Source organism: Anomaloglossus baeobatrachus, chromosome 7 (assembly GCF_048569485.1).
Source record: "Anomaloglossus baeobatrachus isolate aAnoBae1 chromosome 7, aAnoBae1.hap1, whole genome shotgun sequence".
NCBI classification, from domain to species: domain Eukaryota; kingdom Metazoa; phylum Chordata; class Amphibia; order Anura; family Aromobatidae; genus Anomaloglossus; species Anomaloglossus baeobatrachus.
The window spans coordinates 196967796-196987153 of record NC_134359.1 but is presented as its reverse complement, the minus strand read 5'-3'; the positions used below and the strand labels follow the sequence as shown (position 1 = coordinate 196987153).

The window sequence follows — 19358 nt, the reverse complement described above, 5'->3', positions numbered from 1 at the left end:
TGTCACCATTATCACCACAACCATGGGTGGCGTCACCAAACCAAACCACCCCCTTTCACTCACGGGCGAGGAACGCCGCTCGAGTCCCCGGGATCCGGCCCACCGCTCGAGCCACCGAGCAGCAGCAGCAGCGGCCGGACCCGAGCAGTGGGAGAGCGCAGCATCCCCTCCTCCGCCCGCGACACATGACCCTCGGCTGACACTCGCAGCAGAGGGTCATTAGTATATCGCTTCTGATGCTCTCACATTGGAAGCTATGCGCAGAGGATAAAAAGTGGAATAGCCCAGGTATCATGTATTGTTACATTTTCATCCTAACAATAGGTAGAATTTAAAATCCAACCCCTTTGCTGCTATTGTCATTCACTGCAGATCTGCCCTGTATGAGTATACTCTTACAAGTGTTATGGGTTTAAAAAGCTCTGAACAAATGAAAGGTGAACCACAGAAGACATCCAACACATGAGAAAGGAAGTTGTGCCAGTAAAGTGAACACCGTGTAACTGGGAAAGAAAATATTCAGAATAACACTACACTTTATTGTTCATTTTTAAATCAATTAAAAGTGCAATGTATTTTATGTACATAACTGACTACAATACTGTAAATAAGTCACATTGTGACCTTATGGGCATTACAGAAACCTTAGCAATCCTCAACATGAATGGAATATAAGGCATGAGACAAGCTTACCGTGCCGGTCCTTTCCAGTGTGGCCATGTCTGTTTACACAACATCTTGTATCTTTCCAAGCAAGGCTCATATGGCTGCCTGAAGGCATAACCGGCCCTTCTCACTCTGACGTTTTCTAGCAGGCCAAGGTAACTCACTTGATGGCGCACCAGGGCATCACTGAATATATGGGCAGCTTTCTTGTCATTTGGCTTGATGCACCTGTAAGTATCCGAAAAACCCAATTATTAACAGAATCAGTTGTAAAAGAGCAGTCAAAGAAAATAAGAAAGACAGTACAAGGGTATGTTCAAACGGCGTCTTTTAGACACTGGCGAATCAGCATAGTTTGTGAAGTTGAAGACACTTTAGAAAAATGCCAGACTTGTGTTTTACCTGAAGCACCTTCCTGATGTCTTGTGGGACGTCTTTTGCAACAGCTATTTATTTTACATTATATATCTAATATATAAAGCTGAGTGTACAGTATGTATGTATGTATGTATGTATGAATGTCCGCTAAAGGAATCCGCACCGTCGCATTTACAATTACAAAATTTTGCACAGACACCTCATGTGACTCTGGGAACCTGGGACTATGGGACCTGGGACTATGTTTTGAGGGGAAAATTTAACCCCGCGCTTTAAAATTATTCACCAAAAAACCTGCTTACATTAATGTCAATGGAGCTGGGAGCTACAGGTCATTAATAGGAGCTGTGATTGGTAGCTATAGGCAATGAAGGACATTCTCAGTATAAGATTATGTGTGAGGTAATATGATTTCAGTGGACAGACGGACAGAGACAGAGATATAGAGACAGGCAGACAGAAGCAGACAGGGAAAGAGATAGAGAGATAGAGACAAAAAAGGGAAAGAGGAAGACAGGGAGAGAGACAGACAGGGAGAGAGATAGAGAGGGAGAGAGACAGACAGGGAGAGAGACAGACAGGGAGAGAGACAGACAGGGAGAGAGACAGACACGGAGAGAGACCGACACGGAGAGAGACCGACACAGAGAGAGACCGACACGGAGAGAGACAGAAAGAGGCAGACACGGAAAGAGGCAGAAAGGGAAAGAGGCAGACAGGGAGAGAGGCAGACAGGGAGAGAGACAGATCATAAGAAAAAAGGATGACAGCGTTCCACTAGGTAAAATTCAATCCATATTTATTCCATCGGATGAAAAGACAGTAATGTTTCGACAGGTTTGGTCTTTTTCAACCATCATTTCATCCGATGAAATAAATATGGAAAGAGACAGAGTCAGACAGACAGGGAAAGAGACAGACAGGGAGAAGAGACAGACAGGGAGAAGAGACAGACAGGGAGAAGAGACAGACAGGGAGAAGAGACAGACAGGGAGAGAGACAGACAGGGAGAGAGACAGACAGGGAGAGAGACAGACAGGGAGAGAGACAGACAGTGAGAGAGACAGACAGGGAGAGAGACAGACAGGGAGATACAAAGAGGAAGACAGGGAGAGAGTTAGACAGACAGACAAAGAGGCAGACAGGGAAAGAAACAGACAGGGAAAGAGACAGTCAGGGAACGAGACAGTCAGGGAAAGGGACAGAAAGACAAAGACAAACAGACAAATAAATACAGAGGCAGACAAGGAAAGAGACAGGGAAAGAGACAGAAAGAGGCAGACAGGGAAAGAGGCAGACAGGGAAAGAGGCAGACAGGGAAAGAAACAGACAGGGAAAGAGACAGTCAGGGAACGAGACAGTCAGGGAAAGGGACAGAAAGACAAAGACAAACAGACAAATAAATACAGAGGCAGACAAGGAAAGAGACAGGGAAAGAGACAGAAAGAGGCAGACAGGGAAAGAGGCAGACAGGGAAAGAGGCAGACAGGGAAAGAGGCAGACAGGGAAAAAGGCAGACAAGGAAAGAGGCAGACAGGGAAAGAGGCAGACAGGAAAAGAGGCAGACAGGAAAAGAGGCATACAGGAAAAGAGGCAGACAGGAAAAGAGGCAGACAGGAAAAGAGGCAGACAGGAAAAGAGGCAGACAGGAAAAGAGGCAGACAGGGAAAGAGGCAGACAGGGAAAGAGGCAGACAGGGAAAGAGACAGACAGGGAAAGACACAGACAGGGAAAAAGACAGACAGTGAAAGACAGACAGGGAAAGAGACAGGGAAAGAGACAGGGAAAGAGACAGGGAAAGAGACAGGGAAAGAGACAGGGAAAGAGACAGGGAAAGAGACAGGGAAAGAGACAGGGAAAGAGACAGGGAAAGAGACAGGGAAAGAGACAGGGAAAGAGACAGACAGGGAAAGACACAGACAGGGAAAGAGGCAAACAGGGAAAGAGGCAAACAGGGAAAGAGGCAAACAGGGAAAGAGGCAAACAGGGAAAGAGGCAAACAGGGAAAGAGGCAAACAGGGAAAGAGGCAAACAGGGAAAGAGGCAAACAGGGAAAGAGGCAAACAGGGAAAGAGACAGACAGGGAAAGAGGCAGACAGGGAAAGAGGCAGACAGGGAAAGAGCCGGGCAGGGAAAGAGCCGGGCAGGGAAAGAGCCGGGCAGGGAAAGAGCCGGGCAGGGAACGAGACAGTCAGGGAACGAGACAGTCAGGGAACGAGACAGTCAGGGAACGAGACAGTCAGGGAACGAGACAGTCAGGGAACGAGACAGTCAGGGAAAGGGACAGAAAGACAAAGACAAACAGACAAATAAATACAGAGGCAGACAGGGAAAGAGACAGGGAAAGAGACAGAAAGAGGCAGACAGGGAAAGAGGCAGACAGGGAAAGAGGCAGACAGGGAAAGAGACAGAAAGGGAAAAAGACAGACAGGGAAAGAGACAGACAGGGAAAGAGACAGACAGGGAAAGAGACAGACAGGGAAAGAGACAGACAGGGAAAGAGACAGACAGGGAAAGAGACAGGGAAAGAGACAGGGAAAGAGACAGGGAAAGAGGCAAACAGGGAAAGAGGCAAACAGGGAAAGAGGCAAACAGGGAAAGAGACAGACCATAAGAAAATAGGATGACAGCATCCCACTGGGTGAAATTCAATCCATATTTATTCCATCGGATGAAAAGACAGCAATGTTTTGACTGGTTTGGTCTTTTCAAGCATCTTTTGATCCAATGGAATAAATAGGGAAAGAGGCAGAGGCAGACAGACAGGGAAGGAGACAGACAGACAAAGACAGGCATGGAAAGAGACAGACAGGGAGAGAGACAGACAGGGAGAGAGACAGACAGGGAGAGAGACAGCCAGGGAGAGAGACAGCCAGGGAGAGAGACAGCCAGGGAGAGAGACAGAGAGAGAAAGCTACAGAGAGAGAAAGCTACAGAGAGAGAAAGCTACAGAGAGAGAAAGATACAGACCGGGAGAGAGACAGACCGGGAAAGAGATAGACCGGGAAAGAGACAGACCGGGAAAGAGACAGACACCGAAGAAAGAGAGCAGAAAGAGGCAGACACGGAAAGAGGCAGAAAGGAAAAGAGGCAGACAGGGAGAGAGACAGACCGGGAGAGAGACAGCCAGGGAGAGAGACAGAGAGAGAAAGCTACAGAGAGAGAAAGCTACAGAGAGAGAAAGCTACAGACCGGGAAAGAGACAGACCGGGAAAGAGACAGACCGGGAAAGAGACAGACCGGGAAAGAGACAGACCGGGAAAGAGACAGACCGGGAAAGAGACAGACACCGAAGAAAGAGAGCAGAAAGAGGCAGACACGGAAAGAGGCAGAAAGGAAAAGAGGCAGACAGGGAGAGAGGCAGACAGGGAGAGAGACAGATCATAAGAAAAAAGGATGACAGCGTCCCACTAGGTAAAATTCAATCCATATTTATTTCATCAGATGAAAAGACAGCAATGTTTCGACAGGTTTGGTCTTTTTCAACCATCATTTCATCTGATGGAATAAATATGGAAAGAGACAGAGTCAGACAGACAGGGAAAGAGAAAGACAGGAAAAGAGACAGACAGGGAGAAGAGACAGACAGGGAGAAGAGACAGACAGGGAGAAGAGACAGGCAGGGAGAAGAGACAGGCAGGGAGAAGAGACAGGCATGGAGAGAGACACACAGGGAGAGAGACAGACCAGGAGAGAGACAGACAGGGAGAGAGACAGACAGGGAGAGAGACAGACCATAAGAAAATAGGATGACAGCATCCCACTGGGTGAAATTCAATCCATATTTATTCCATCGGATGAAAAGACAGCAATGTTTCGTCAGGTTTGGTCTTTTTCAACCATCATTTCATCTGATGGAATAAATATGGAAAGAGACAGTCAGGCAGACAGGGAAAGAGGCAGACAGGGAAAGAGGCAGACAGGGAAAGAGAGACAAGCAGACAAGGAAAGAGACAGACAAGGAAAGAGGCAAACAGGGAAAGAGGCAAACAGGGAAAGAGGCAAACAGGGAAAGAGACAGACCATAAGAAAATAGGATGACAGCATCCCACTGGGTGAAATTCAATCCATATTTATTTCATCGGATGAAAAGACAGCAATGTTTCGACTGGTTTGGTCTTTTCAAGCATCTTTTGATCCAATGGAATAAATAGGGAAAGAGGCAGAGGCAGACAGACAGGGAAGGAGACAGACAGACAAAAACAGGCAGGGAAAGAGACAGACAGGGAGAGAGACAGACAGGGAGAGAGAAAGAGAGAGAAAGCTACAGAGAGAGAAAGCTACAGAGAGAGAAAGCTACAGAGAGAGAAAGCTACAGAGAGAGAAAGCTACAGAGAGAGAAAGCTACAGAGAGAGAAAGCTACAGAGAGAGAAAGCTACAGAGAGAGAAAGCTACAGACCGGGAAAGAGACAGACCGGGAAAGAGACAGACCGGGAAAGAGACAGACCGGGAAAGAGACAGACCGGGAAAGAGACAGACCGGGAAAGAGACAGACCGGGAAAGAGACAGACCGGGAAAGAGACAGACCGGGAAAGAGACAGTCAGGGAAAGGGACAGAAAGACAAATAAATACAGAGGCAGACAGGGAAAAAGACAGGGAAAGAGACAGAAAGAGGCAGACAGGGAAAGAGGCAGACAGGGAAAGAGGCAGACAGGGAAAGAGGCAAACAGGGAAAGAGGCAGACAGGGAAAGAGGCAGACAGGGAAAGAGGCAGACAGGGAAAGAGGCAGACAGGGAAAGAGGCAGACAGGGAAAGAGGCAGACAGGGAAAGAGACAGACAGGGAAAGAGGCAAACAGGGAAAGAGGCAAACAGGGAAAGAGGCAAACAGGGAAAGAGGCAAACAGGGAAAGAGACAGACCATAAGAAAATAGGATGACAGCATCCCACTGGGTGAAATTCAATCCATATTTATTCCATCGGATGAAAAGACAGCAATGTTTTGACTGGTTTGGTCTTTTCAAGCATCTTTTCATCCAATGGAATAAATAGGGAAAGAGGCAGAGGCAGACAGACAGGGAAGGAGACAGACAGACAAAGACAGGCAGGGAAAGAGACAGACAGGGAGAGAGACAGACAGGGAGAGAGACAGACAGGGAGAGAGACAGACAGGGAGAGAGACAGCCAGGGAGAGAGACAGCCAGGGAGAGAGACAGCCAGGGAGAGAGACAGAGAGAGAAAGCTACAGAGAGAGAAAGCTACAGAGAGAGAAAGCTACAGAGAGAGAAAGCTACAGAGAGAGAAAGCTACAGAGAGAGAAAGATACAGACCGGGAGAGAGACAGACCGGGAAAGAGACAGACAGGGAGAGAGACAGACAGGGAGAGAGACAGCCAGGGAGAGAGACAGAGAGAGAAAGCTACAGAGAGAGAAAGCTACAGACCGGGAAAGAGACAGACCGGGAAAGAGACAGACCGGGAAAGAGACAGACCGGGAAAGAGACAGACCGGGAAAGAGACAGACACCGAAAGAGACCGACACTGAGAGAGCAGAAAGAGGCAGACACAGAAAGAGGCAGAAAGGAAAAGAGGCAGACAGGGAGAGAGGCAGACAGGGAGAGAGACAGATCATAAGAAAAAAGGATGACAGTGTCCCACTAGGTAAAATTCAATCCATATTTATTCCATCAGATGAAAAGACAGCAATGTTTCGACAGGTTTGGTCTTTTTTAACCATCATTTCATCTGATGGAATAAATATGGAAAGAGACAGAGTCAGACAGACAGGGAAAGAGAAAGACAGGAAAAGAGACAGACAGGGAGAAGAGACAGACAGGGAAAAGAGACAGACAGGGAGAAGAGACAGACAGGGAGAAGAGACACGCAGGGAGAAGAGACAGGCAGGGAGAAGAGACAGGCAGGGAGAGAGACACACAGGGAGAGAGACAGACCGGGAGAGAGACAGACAGGGAAAGAGACAGACAGGGAGAGAGACAGACCATAAGAAAATAGGATGACAGCATCCCACTGGGTGAAATTCAATCCATATTTATTCCATCGGATGAAAAGACAGCAATGTTTCGACAGGTTTAGTCTTTTTCAACCATCATTTCATCTGATGGAATAAATATGGAAAGAGACAGTCAGGCAGACAGGGAAAGAGGCAGACAGGGAAAGAGGCAGACAGGGAAAGAGAGACAAGCAGACAAGGAAAGAGACAGACAAGGAAAGAGGCAAACAGGGAAAGAGGCAAACAGGGAAAGAGGCAAACAGGGAAAGAGGCAAACAGGGAAAGAGACAGACCATAAGAAAATAGGATGACAGCATCTCACTAAGTGAAATTCAATCCATATTTATTCCATCGGATGAAAAGACAGCAACGTTTCGACTGGTTTGGTCTTTTCAAGCATCTTTTCATCCAATGGAATAAATAGGGAAAGAGGCAGAGGCAGACAGACCGGGAAGGAGACAGACAGACAAAGACAGGCAGGGAGAGAGACAGACAGGGAGAGAGACAGACAGGGAGAGAGACAGACAGGGAGAGAGACAGAGAGAGAAAGCTACAGAGAGAGAAAGCTACAGAGAAAGAAAGCTACAGAGAGAGAAAGATACAGACCGGGAAAGAGACAGACCGGGAAAGAGACAGACCGGGAAAGAGACAGACCGGGAAAGAGACAGACCGGGAAAGAGACAGACCGGGAAAGAGACAGACCGGGAAAGAGACAGACCGGGAAAGAGACAGTCAGGGAACGAGACAGTCAGGGAACGAGACAGACAGGGAAAGAGACAGACAGGGAAAGAGACAGACAGGGAAAGAGACAGACAAGGAAAGAGGCAAACAGGGAAAGAGGCAAACAGGGAAAGAGGCAAACAGGGAAAGAGGCAAACAGGGAAAGAGGCAAACAGGGAAAGAGGCAAACAGGGAAAGAGACAGACCATAAGAAAATAGGATGACGCATCCCACTGGGTGAAATTCAATCCATATTTATTCCATCGGATGAAAAGACAGCCATGTTTCTTTTGGTTTGGTCTTTTTCAAGCATCTTTTCATCCAATTGAATAAATAGGGAAAGAGGCAGAGGCAGACAGACAGGGAAGGAGACAGACAGACAAAGACAGGCAGGGAAAGAGACAGACAGGGAGAGAGACAGACAGGGAGAGAGACAGACAGGGAGAGAGACAGACAGGGAGAGAGACAGAGAGAGAAAGCTACAGAGAGAGAAAGCTACAGACCGGGAAACAGACAGACCGGGAAACAGACAGACCGGGAAACAGACAGACCGGGAAACAGACAGACCGGGAAACAGACAGACCGGGAAACAGACAGACCGGGAAACAGACAGACCGGGAAACAGACAGACCGGGAAACAGACAGACAGGGAAAGAGACAGACCGGGAAAGAGACAGACCGGGAAAGAGACAGACCGGGAAAGAGACAGACCGGGAAAGAGACAGACCGGGAAAGAGACAGACCGGGAAAGAGTCAGACCGGGAAAGAGACAGTCAGGGAACGAGACAGTCAGGGAAAGGGACAGAAAGACAAAGACAAACAGACAAATAAATACAGAGGCAGACAGGGAAAGAGACAGGGAAAGAGACAGAAAGAGGCAGACAGGGAAAGAGGCAGACAGGGAAAGAGGCAGACAGGGAGAGAAACAGACAGGGAGAGAGACAGACAGGGAGAGAGACAGACAGGGAGAGAGGCAGACAGGGAGAGAGGCAGACAGGGAAAGAGACAGTCAGGGAACGAGACAGTCAGGGAACGAGACAGTCAGGGAACAAGACAGTCAGGGAAAGGGACACAAAGACAAACAGACAAATAAATACAGAGGCAGACAGGGAAAGAGACAGACAGGGAAAGAGACAGACAGGGAAAGAGACAGACAGGGAAAGAGACAGACAGGGAAAGAGACAGACAGGGAAAAAGACAGACAGTGAAAGAGACAGACAGGGAAAGAGACAGGGAAAGAGACAGGGAAAGAGACAGAGAAAGAGACAGAGAAAGAAACAGGGAAAGAGACAGGGAAAGAGACAGGGAAAGAGACAGGGAAAGAGACAGACATGGAAAGAGACAGACAGGGAAAGAGACAGACAGGGAAAGAGACAGACAGGGAAAGAGACAAACAGGGAAAGAGGCAAACAGGGAAAGAGGCAAAAAGGGAAAGAGGCAAACAGGGAAAGAGACAGACCATAAGAAAATAGGATGACGGCATCCCACTGGGTGAAATTCAATCCATATTTATTCCATCGGATGAAAAGACAGCAATGTTTCGACTGGTTTGGTCTTTTTCAAGCATCTTTTCATCCAATGGAATAAATAGGGAAAGAGGCAGAGGCAGACAGACAGGGAAGGAGACAGACAGACAAAGACAGGCAGGGAAAGACAGACCGGGAGAGAGACAGACAGGGAGAGAGACAGAGAGAGAAAGCTACAGAGAGAGAAAGATACAGACCGGGAAAGAGACAGACCGGGAAACAGACAGACAGGGAAAGAGACAGACAGGGAAAGAGACAGACAGGGAAAGAGACAGACCGGGAAAGAGACAGACCGGGAAAGAGACAGACCGGGAAAGAGACAGACCGGGAAAGAGACAGACCGGGAAAGAGACAGACCGGGAAAGAGACAGACCGGGAAAGAGACAGACCGGGAAAGAGACAGACCGGGAAAGAGACAGACCGGGAAAGAGACAGTCAGGGAACGAGACAGTCAGGGAAAGGGACAGAAAGACAAAGACAAACAGACAAATAAATACAGAGGCAGACAGGGAAAGAGACAGGGAAAGAGACAGAAAGAGGCAGACAGGGAAAGAGGCAGACAGGGAAAGAGGCAGACAGGGAAAGAGGCAGAGAGGGAAAGAGGCAGACAGGGAAAGAGACAGACAGGGAAAGAGACAGACAGGGAAAGAGGCAGACAGGGAAAGAGACAGACAGGGAAAGAGACAGACAGGGAAAGAGGCAAACAGGGAAAGAGGCAAACAGGGAAAGAGGCAAACAGGGAAAGAGGCAAACAGGGAAAGAGGCAAACAGGGAAAGAGCCGGGCAGAGAAAGAGACAGACAGGGAAAGAGACAGACAGGGAGAGAGACAGACAGGGAGAGAGACAGACAGGGAGAGAGGCAGACAGGGAAAGAGGCAGACAGGGAAAGAGGCAGACAGGGAAAGAGCCGGGCAGGGAAAGAGACAGTCATTGAATGAGATAGTCAGGGAACGAGACAGTCAGGGAACGAGACAGTCAGGGAACAAGACAGTCAGGGAAAGGGACACAAAGACAAACAGACAAATAAATACAGAGGCAGACAGGGAAAGAGACAGACAGGGAAAGAGACAGACAGGGAAAGAGACAGACAGGGAAAGAGACAGACAGGGAAAAAGACAGACAGGGAAAAAGACAGACAGGGAAAAAGACAGACAGTGAAAGAGACAGACAGGGAAAGAGACAGGGAAAGACAGGGAAAGAGACAGGGAAAGAGACAGGGAAAGAGACAGGGAAAGAGACAGGGAAAGAGACAGACATGGAAAGAGACAGACAGGGAAAGAGACAGACAGGGAAAGAGACAAACAGGGAAAGAGGCAAACAGGGAAAGAGGCAAAAAGGGAAAGAGGCAAACAGGGAAAGAGGCAAACAGGGAAAGAGGCAAACAGGGAAAGAGACAGACCATAAGAAAATAGGATGACAGCATCCCACTGGGTGAAATTCAATCCATATTTATTCCATCGGATGAAAAGACAGCAATGTTTCGACTGGTTTGGTCTTTTTCAAGCATCTTTTCATCCAATGGAATAAATAGGGAAAGAGGCAGAGGCAGACAGACAGGGAAGGAGACAGACAGACAAAGACAGGCAGGGAAAGAGACAGACAGGGAGAGAGACAGACAGGGAGAGAGACAGACAGGGAGAGAGACAGCCAGGGAGAGAGACAGAGAGAGAAAGCTACAGACCGGGAAAGAGACAGACCGGGAAAGAGACAGACCGGGAAAGAGACAGACCGGGAAAGAGACAGACCGGGAAAGAGACAGACCGGGAAAGAGACAGACCGGGAAAGAGACAGACCGGGAAAGAGACAGACCGGGAAAGAGACAGACCGGGAAAGAGACAGACCGGGAAAGAGACAGACCGGGAAAGAGACAGACCGGGAAAGAGACAGACCAAGAAAAGACAGACACCTAAAGAGACCGACACTGAGAGAGCAGAAAGAGGCAGACACGGAAAGAGGCAGAAAGGAAAAGAGGCAGACAGGGAGAGAGGCAGACAGGGAGAGAGACAGATCATAAGAAAAAAGGATGACAGCGTCCCACTAGGTAAAATTCAATCCATATTTATTCCATCAGATGAAAAGACAGCAATGTTTCGACAGGTTTGGTCTTTTTCAACCATCATTTCATCTGATGGAATAAATATGGAAAGAGACAGAGTCAGACAGACAGGGAAAGAGAAAGACAGGAAAAGAGACAGACAGTGAGAAGAGACAGACAGGGAGAAGAGACAGACAGGGAGAAGAGACAGGCAGGGAGAAGAGACAGGCAGGGAGAAGAGACAGGCAGGGAGAAGAGACAGACAGGAATAGAGACACACAGGGAGAGAGACAGACCGGGAGAGAGACAGACCGGGAGAGAGACAGACAGGGAGAGAGACAGACCATAAGAAAATAGGATGACAGCATCCCACTGGGTGAAATTCAATCCATATTTATTCCATCGTATGAAAAGACAGCATTGTTTCGACAGATTTGGTCTTTTTCAACCATCATTTCATCTGATGGAATAAATATGGAAAGAGACAGAGTCAGTCAGACAGGGAAAGAGGCAGACAGGGAAAGAGGCAGACAGGGAAAGAGGCAGACAGGGAAAGAGGCAGACAGGGAAAGAGGCGGACAGGGAAAGTGGCAGACAGGGAAAGAGGCAGACAGGGAAAGAGGCAGACAGGGAAAGAGGCAGACAAGCAGACAAGGAAAGAGACAGACAAGGAAAGAGGCAAACAGGGAAAGAGGCAAACAGGGAAAGAGGCAAACAGGGAAAGAGACAGACCATAAGAAAATAGGATGACAGCATCTCACTAAGTGAAATTCAATCCATATTTATTCCATCGGATGAAAAGACAGCAACATTTCGACTGGTTTGGTCTTTTCAAGCATCTTTTCATCCAATGGAATAAATAGGGAAAGAGGCAGAGGCAGACAGACCGGGAAGGAGACAGACAGACAAAGGCAGGGAGAGAGACAGACAGGGAGAGAGACAGACAGGGAGAGAGACAGACAGGGAGAGAGACAGCCAGGGAGAGAGACAGAGAGAGAAAGCTACAGAGAGAGAAAGCTACAGAGAAAGAAAGCTACAGAGAGAGAAAGAGAGAGACCGGGAAAGAGACAGACCGGGAAAGAGACAGACCGGGAAAGAGACAGACCGGGAAAGAGACAGACCGGGAAAGAGACAGACCGGGAAAGAGACAGTCCGGGAACGAGACAGTCAGGGAACGAGACAGTCAGGGAACGAGACAGTCAGGGAAAGGGACAGAAAGACAAAGACAAACAGACAAATAAATACAGAGGCAGACAGGGAAAGAGACAGGGAAAGAGACAGACAGGGAAAGAGACAGACAGGGAAAGAGACAGACAGGGAAAGAGACAGACAGGTAAAAAGACAGACAGTGAAAGAGACAGACAGGGAAAGAGACAGACAGGGAAAGAGACAGACAGGGAAAGAGACAGACAGGGAAAGAGGCAGACAGGGAAAGAGGCAGACAGGGAAAGAGGCAGACAGGGAGAGAGGCAGACAGGGAAAGAGACAGACAAGCAGACAAGGAAAGAGACAGACAAGGAAAGAGGCAAACAGGGAAAGAGGCAAACAGCGAAAGAGGCAAACAGGGAAAGAGGAAAACAGGGAAAGAGACAGACCATAAGAAAATAGGATGACAGCATCTCACTAAGTGAAATTCAATCCATATTTATTCCATCGGATGAAAAGACAGCAATGTTTCGACAGGTTTGGTCTTTTTCAACCATCATTTCATCTGATGGAATAAATATGGAAAGAGACAGAGTCAGGCAGACAGGGAAAGAGACAGACAGGGAAGGAGTCAGACAGACAAAGACAGGCAGGGAAAGAGACAGACACGAAAAGAGACAGACAGAGAGACAGACAGACAGACAAATAGAGACAGACAGAGAAAGACAGACAGAGAGATCGAGAGATAGACATACAGACAGATAGAGAGATAGACAGACAGAGAGGGAGACAGAGACTAGCAGAGAGTGAGAGCGGGAGAGAGACAGAGAATTAGTCACTATCCTGGGCAATGCCGAGTACTACAGCTAGTATTTATATTATATATATTGTAAAATATAAAAATGGAAGCCACCAAAATAACATTCAGGTCACTTCTTTTGGCATGAAGCACTTAAAGGTGAAAAAAAGACCGGACATATGCACAGCAAGCTATCTTGACATTACTGTAAGGAGGTAGATCTATGGTTAGTTACCCTCTTGAAGACATTGATTGTTTTAATACATTAGTGTGATATATGTTCTATTGCAAATATGTGGGTTTTAGTGTTTTTACTGTCTCATCCCTATGGCAACAGTTAGTGTTAGAACCCTTATAGGGTTAACAGTGGGGTCGGCCCTCTTTAAGAGAACAACTATGGATTAGAGGGAGTTAAGTATAGTAATATAATACAATTTAGTGTAATTGGGAATGTATAATATAATAAATTGTAATGTATAAGATAAAGCAGGGTTGATAATAAAATGTCTGTATTATGCCAAGGTGTAAAGTAATGTGTATACAGAAAAGTAAATAAAAGGTTAAATCTGCCCAGCAACAGGCAGATAACACTGTCAGTTAGTAAGGGAGACAGTGAGTAGAGTTGAGCCTAGAATGTATGGTCTCCTTCCAGGTTATTGCAAGGCTTGGTTGATGGGTGTGGCGATGTTTCTTTTCATCTACCATAATAATGCAAGGAAACCCCCCTGCACCCTTCCTGCCTAGGGGTCTTACCCCAGACCCCCGCTTCTATTATGAACAACTGAATGACCACATGGACTTGGAAAAATGTGTATTCCATCTGGAAACATTGGGCTGCATTTTGAACATGCCCCTATCATGTGACAGAAATTACATACCTGGAAGGAGCCCATACAGTGTAGCATCTACCCAATGAGTAGTCTGCGTTGGGGAATAGAAAGTGAATCTTCAGGTGGTGAGAGGTACCAGGCTCATGATGTAATGGATACAGAATGTCTGAGCAGTTCAGTTGAGGGCTGGTGACAGGTGAGTGAGGAGTCCCACACGGAAGCCTTATAGAGGTGGGATTGGTGTTGGTCAGCAAAAAGGGGGGCTTTGTTGCCAAAAGATTGCGTCTGGCTGTGGACTCAGCAATATGGATTTCAGCTCTAAAGGGTGCTTTACACGCTGCGACATCGCTAGCGATTGCTAGCAAAGTCGTGAGCGATATCACCCGCCCCCGTCGTTCGTTCGACATGTGGTGATCGCTGCCGTAGCGAACAATATCGCTACGGCAGCGTCACACGCACATACCTGTTCAGTGATGTCACTGTGACTGCCGAACAATCCCTCCAAGGGGGAGGTGCGTTCGGCGTCACAGCGGCGTCACTAAACGGCTGCCCAATAGAAGAGGAGGGGAGGAGATGAGCGGCCGGAACATGCCGCCCATCTCCTTCCTTCCTCCTTTCCGGTGGACGCAGGTAGGATGATATTTGTCGTTCCTGCGGTGTCACACATAGCGATGTGTGGTGCCGCAGGAACGACGAACAACCTGCGACCTCAACAATCAACGATATTATGAAAATAGACGACGTGTCATTGATCACCAATTTTTACCGTTTCTGCGATCATTGATCGTCGCTCCTAGCTGTCACACGCTGCGATGACGCTAACGACGCCGGATGTGCATCACAAACACCGTGACCCCAACGATATATCGTTAGCGATATCGTAGCGTGTAAAGCACCCTTAAGAGTGCCCCTTAAGACGAGAATAAGCAAGTGGTGGGGTATAGGAGCCATAGCGACACACATGGACCCATGTGGCTCTCTATTTAGAAAGATGTAAGTTAGTGCTATTTCACACATCCGGCTTTTCGCCGGATTGCCAGATCCGACGCACTCCAGTACAGTGTGATACAGTACAATGGCATCGTGACAAGCTCCGCTCACATGCTGTCATGCGACCGGAGCATGTGAACCGGAAGTTACCGTGCTGCCATTGTACCGTATCACAGTGTACTGGAGTGCGTTGGATCTGGCAATCCGGCGAAAAGCCGGATGTGTGAAATGGCCCTAACCCAGCTTTCTCCCCATTCGCCTGTGGTTTCTGTAGCCGAAAATAAGATGTTGTCTGTGAATCTGAGGAAGGAGCCGGTGTATTGTGGGAACGTGTAACAGGTCATCTCCTGCTCACCAGTCTGGCCATATATAAATGAGATACAGTTTTTAAAGTCATCTTATATTCCTTATTGAATGGCATAAAAGGAATGGCACCACACTAAGTGTTTCAGAGTGGACTGTGGAGATCTTATACTCCGAAGAATCATCCCACACTCACAACCCAAACACTCAATTTTCTGTAGCATGCCCAGGCATGGAAAGTGAAGCCCTCTCCTATGACTACCACCTTGGGCCAAACTACATTACTGTGCATATGTTCATTCCTATTTATATTTTATTAGTGCATTTTCGGGCACGTTAAAGTCAGAATCCACCTGAAAAAGATGTGTACGCACATGCTAAAAAGAAAAGAAGATCTACGTTTCATTCATAAAACTTTCATTCATAAAATTGTGACAGCACTGCAGTTTTTACCTGATATAATTGGGGTTCTTTGTAAGCAAGTTCTTCATCAGTGTTGACACTGAAGCTTTAAATTGGGAGCCAGCAGTTGGTGGCCTCTTGAGATTTATCTTGGCTGGGTTGCCCTCTGGGAACATATCTTTGATAAGTGCATGGTTTGCTTTCCACATAGCTTGAGAAAGGTCTCGATAGAGCAAGTCATTGTTCTTATCAACAAACCCTTCCACTTGGTACATGACCTGAAAATAAATAAGCATGTCCTATATGTCCAACTCTCCTCAATTAGAAAAAAAAAAAAAAGAGACAAAAACTGCTATATAATGTGTATTCTACAAATTGGGTCCCTGTAGCGTATGTGAAGAGTAAGCTCTCAGGCAAGGTGCAGGGGATATGATTACAATGCACCCACTGTATATTGAGCTCCCTGTCCCCCCACAATGACTGTGAGCATGCGGCTACAGGTAGAATACATCTTTATATTCTCCCTGTAGGCAATCTTCAGTCACCCAGCTGAACAGGTTTTAAACTCCTGCAATTAGTGTTTTTTTTTTCTTTTAAGTTCTTTCTAAATAATTTAGACCTCTTCAATTAACTTTTCTCTTATATAAAATACACCTGTACTGAGGTAAGCAAAAAAGTTTACAGTTTATTTCTTTCTTGATTAGTAGTGACATTTTAATTCAGCCATCAGCTGCCCTAGATGATATAGTCCTATAAATATTTTATCAGTACATAGGTAATGGTTCTCAGCGGTACCTTGCCAGCATAATGCTGAATTCTGAAGCAGCTGTGCGGTAGAGTTGTGTCATTCAGAAAGCGAGAAGACTTGCTCATTCGGCTCTCAAAATGCTGATGGGTGGCACAAATTTGATTAAGCTTCTCCAAAAACGTCTCGTCAGTAACTGTGCCTGGTCGTAAGCATTCTTCATCCAACATGGCCAGGATCCCATTCTGGTTCTGAAGTTTCAGAAGAAAATACAATGAGCAAACAACAGATTTAACTGCAAACCTCAAAACATAAAATAAAAGGTTTATGCTCCTGGAGGAAGAGAGGATTTTGTTATGCTATTATGGAAATGTAATCATTTATGTCAAGACACTAGTTTTTACTTAGTAAGAGCCTACACTCAGGTCATTTATAGTGTGACACTTGTGCTTACTAGAAATGCATGGGTTTTTATGGGCATACAATGCTCATGAGATGTTTAGTCACTTACTGTGTGGAAAAAAAAAATCTTAAAAACGGATTGTATCTGTGCTTAGATAATCTTATAAATCTGCCCCTGGTATATACTGTTATTTTCTTTGGCCATACATGCAGAGCTCCTCCAATTCATGGAACCCACATACCACAGCTCTTGGGTAAGGGGTGCTTCACACACAGCGAGCTCGCTGCCGAGATCGCTGCTGAGTCACGCTTTTTGTGACGCAGCAGTGACCTCATTAGCGATCTCGCTGTGTGTGACACTGAGCAGCGATCTGGCCCCTGCTGCGAGATCGCTGCTCGTTACACACAGCCCTGGTTCGTTTTCTTCAAAGCCGCTCTCCCGCTGTGACACACAGATCGCTGTGTGTGACAGCGAGAGAGCGACAAATGAAGCGAGCAGGGAGAAGGAGCCGGCGTCTGACAGCTGAGGTAAGCTGTATCCAAGATAAACATCGGGTAACCAAGGTGGTTACCCGATATTTACCTTAGTTACGAGCCTCTGCAGCTCTCACGCTGCCTGTGCTGCCGGCTCCGGCTCTCTGCACATGTAGCTGCTGTACACATCGGGTTAATTAACCCGATGTGTACAGCAGCTAGGAGAGCAAGGAGCCAGCGCTAAGCAGTGTGCGCGGCTCCCTGCTCTCTGCACATGTAGCTGCATTACACATCGGGTTAATTAACCCGATGTGTACTGTAGCTATGGTAGGAGAGCAAGGAGCCAGCGCTCAGTGTGCGCGGCTCCCTGCTCCCTGCACACACAGCTGTGCGCTGGTAACTAATGTAAACATCGGGTAACCATACCCGATGTTTACCTTAGTTACCAGTCTCCGCAGCTTCCAGACGGCAGCTCCGTGCAAGCGCAGCGTCGCTTGCACGTCGCTGCTGGCTGGGGGCTGTTCACTGGTCGCTGGTGAGATCTGCCTGTTTGACAGCTCACCAGCGACCATGTAGCGATGCAGCAGCGATCCTGACCAGGTCAGATCGCTGGTCGGATCGCTGCTGCATCGCTAAGTGTGAAGGTACCCTAAGTGTAGGCATAAGTCACTTTTGATAAGTGATGAAACAGATGAGCTTGCATGTCACCAACTTAATTTATGATGCCCTCACATTACTTGTGAAGTGTCAGAAACATTCCTGTGATAAAACAAACAGAGAAATGTGTGGTGATAAGTAAGTTTACAGAGGAGACAATTATGTGGCCGTCATGGGTGTGTCCCACACTGGGAAGACCTTTTGGTGAGTCTGGGACCAGAAGGTCACAATGCTTTATTATGCGCAGGTTTGCAGCTTGTGTTTAAATGTATCTGATTGCTTTTGATGCTGTATATAAGAGCCCAGGCCAAACTGTATAACGTAAAAAACACCTTTTATTATACTCACCTGCGGGACAGTCTGGTCCGATTGGCATCCTTTGTCTCGGTCTGGAACCTCCTATCTTTTTGCGATCGCATCCTTCATCCCTGCTCAGTGGGGATGACGCATCATGCTCCACACGCACACGTCTGTCTGCCCTGCTGAGTGCAGATCTAAGGGCTGCTTCTCACTTGCGAGTTTCTCGCAGTAGAGCAATGCGAGAAAAACTCGCATTGGAATCGGACACATGTTAGTCAATGATTCAGCTCGCATTTGCGATTTTTTTCTCAGTCCAAATCGGACTGAGAAAAAAATCCCAGCATGCTGCTTTTTTGCGAGTTTCTACTGCAAGTCTCTCCAATGCAAGTCTATGGGAGCGTGTAAATAATCGTATGTCACGGGACGGCACTCACACCATCCTAGTGACATGCGATTTTCTAAATACATTTCTCGCATGTTTCCTAAAACACTGGAAACGAGTGATGTCTCACCATGTCTGTCAATCACTATTCTCTGTCAGTCGGTCTCTCCCTCTCGGTCTCTATTCTCTCTCTGTTGGTCCGTCACTATCTCTGTCCCTCTCTCACAGTCTGTCGGTCATTTTCCCCTCCTCTCTCATACTCACCGTTCCCCGATCCCTGGCGCGGCGCTGCACGGCGTTCACACTGCTCCGGCGGCTTTTACTATTTTGAAAAAGCCGGCCGCTTATTAAACAATCTCGTATTCCCTGCTTTCCCCGCCCACAGGCGCCTATGATTGGTTGCAGTGAGACACACCCCCACGCTGAGTGACAGGTGTCTCACTGCACCCAATCACAGCAGCCGGTGGGCGTGTCTATACTGTGCAGTGAAATAAACAATTAAATAATTAAAAAAAACGGCGTGCGGTCCCCCCAATTTTAATACCAGCCAGATAAAGCCATACGGCTGAAGGCTGGTATTCTCAGGATGGGGAGCTCCATGTTATGGGGAGCCCCCCAGCCTAACAATATCAGTCAGCAGCCACCCAGAATTGC

The 19358-nt window shown here is 47.4% G+C and overlaps 1 protein-coding gene across 3 annotated transcripts in view; it reads right to left on the bottom strand.

Moving 5' to 3' along the window:
• Positions 1-19358, bottom strand: part of MYO1B (myosin IB) — a 362240-nt gene that overhangs the window by 95247 nt on the left and 247635 nt on the right. For all 3 annotated transcript variants that reach the window (XM_075317858.1, XM_075317859.1, XM_075317861.1), the window contains exons 16-18: positions 16540-16740; positions 15796-16022; positions 694-894 (exon numbers count right to left, since the gene is read on the bottom strand). In XM_075317858.1, coding sequence (XP_075173973.1) covers positions 694-894; positions 15796-16022; positions 16540-16740 — 629 coding nt within the window. The remainder of the gene's footprint in view (positions 1-693; positions 895-15795; positions 16023-16539; positions 16741-19358) is intronic.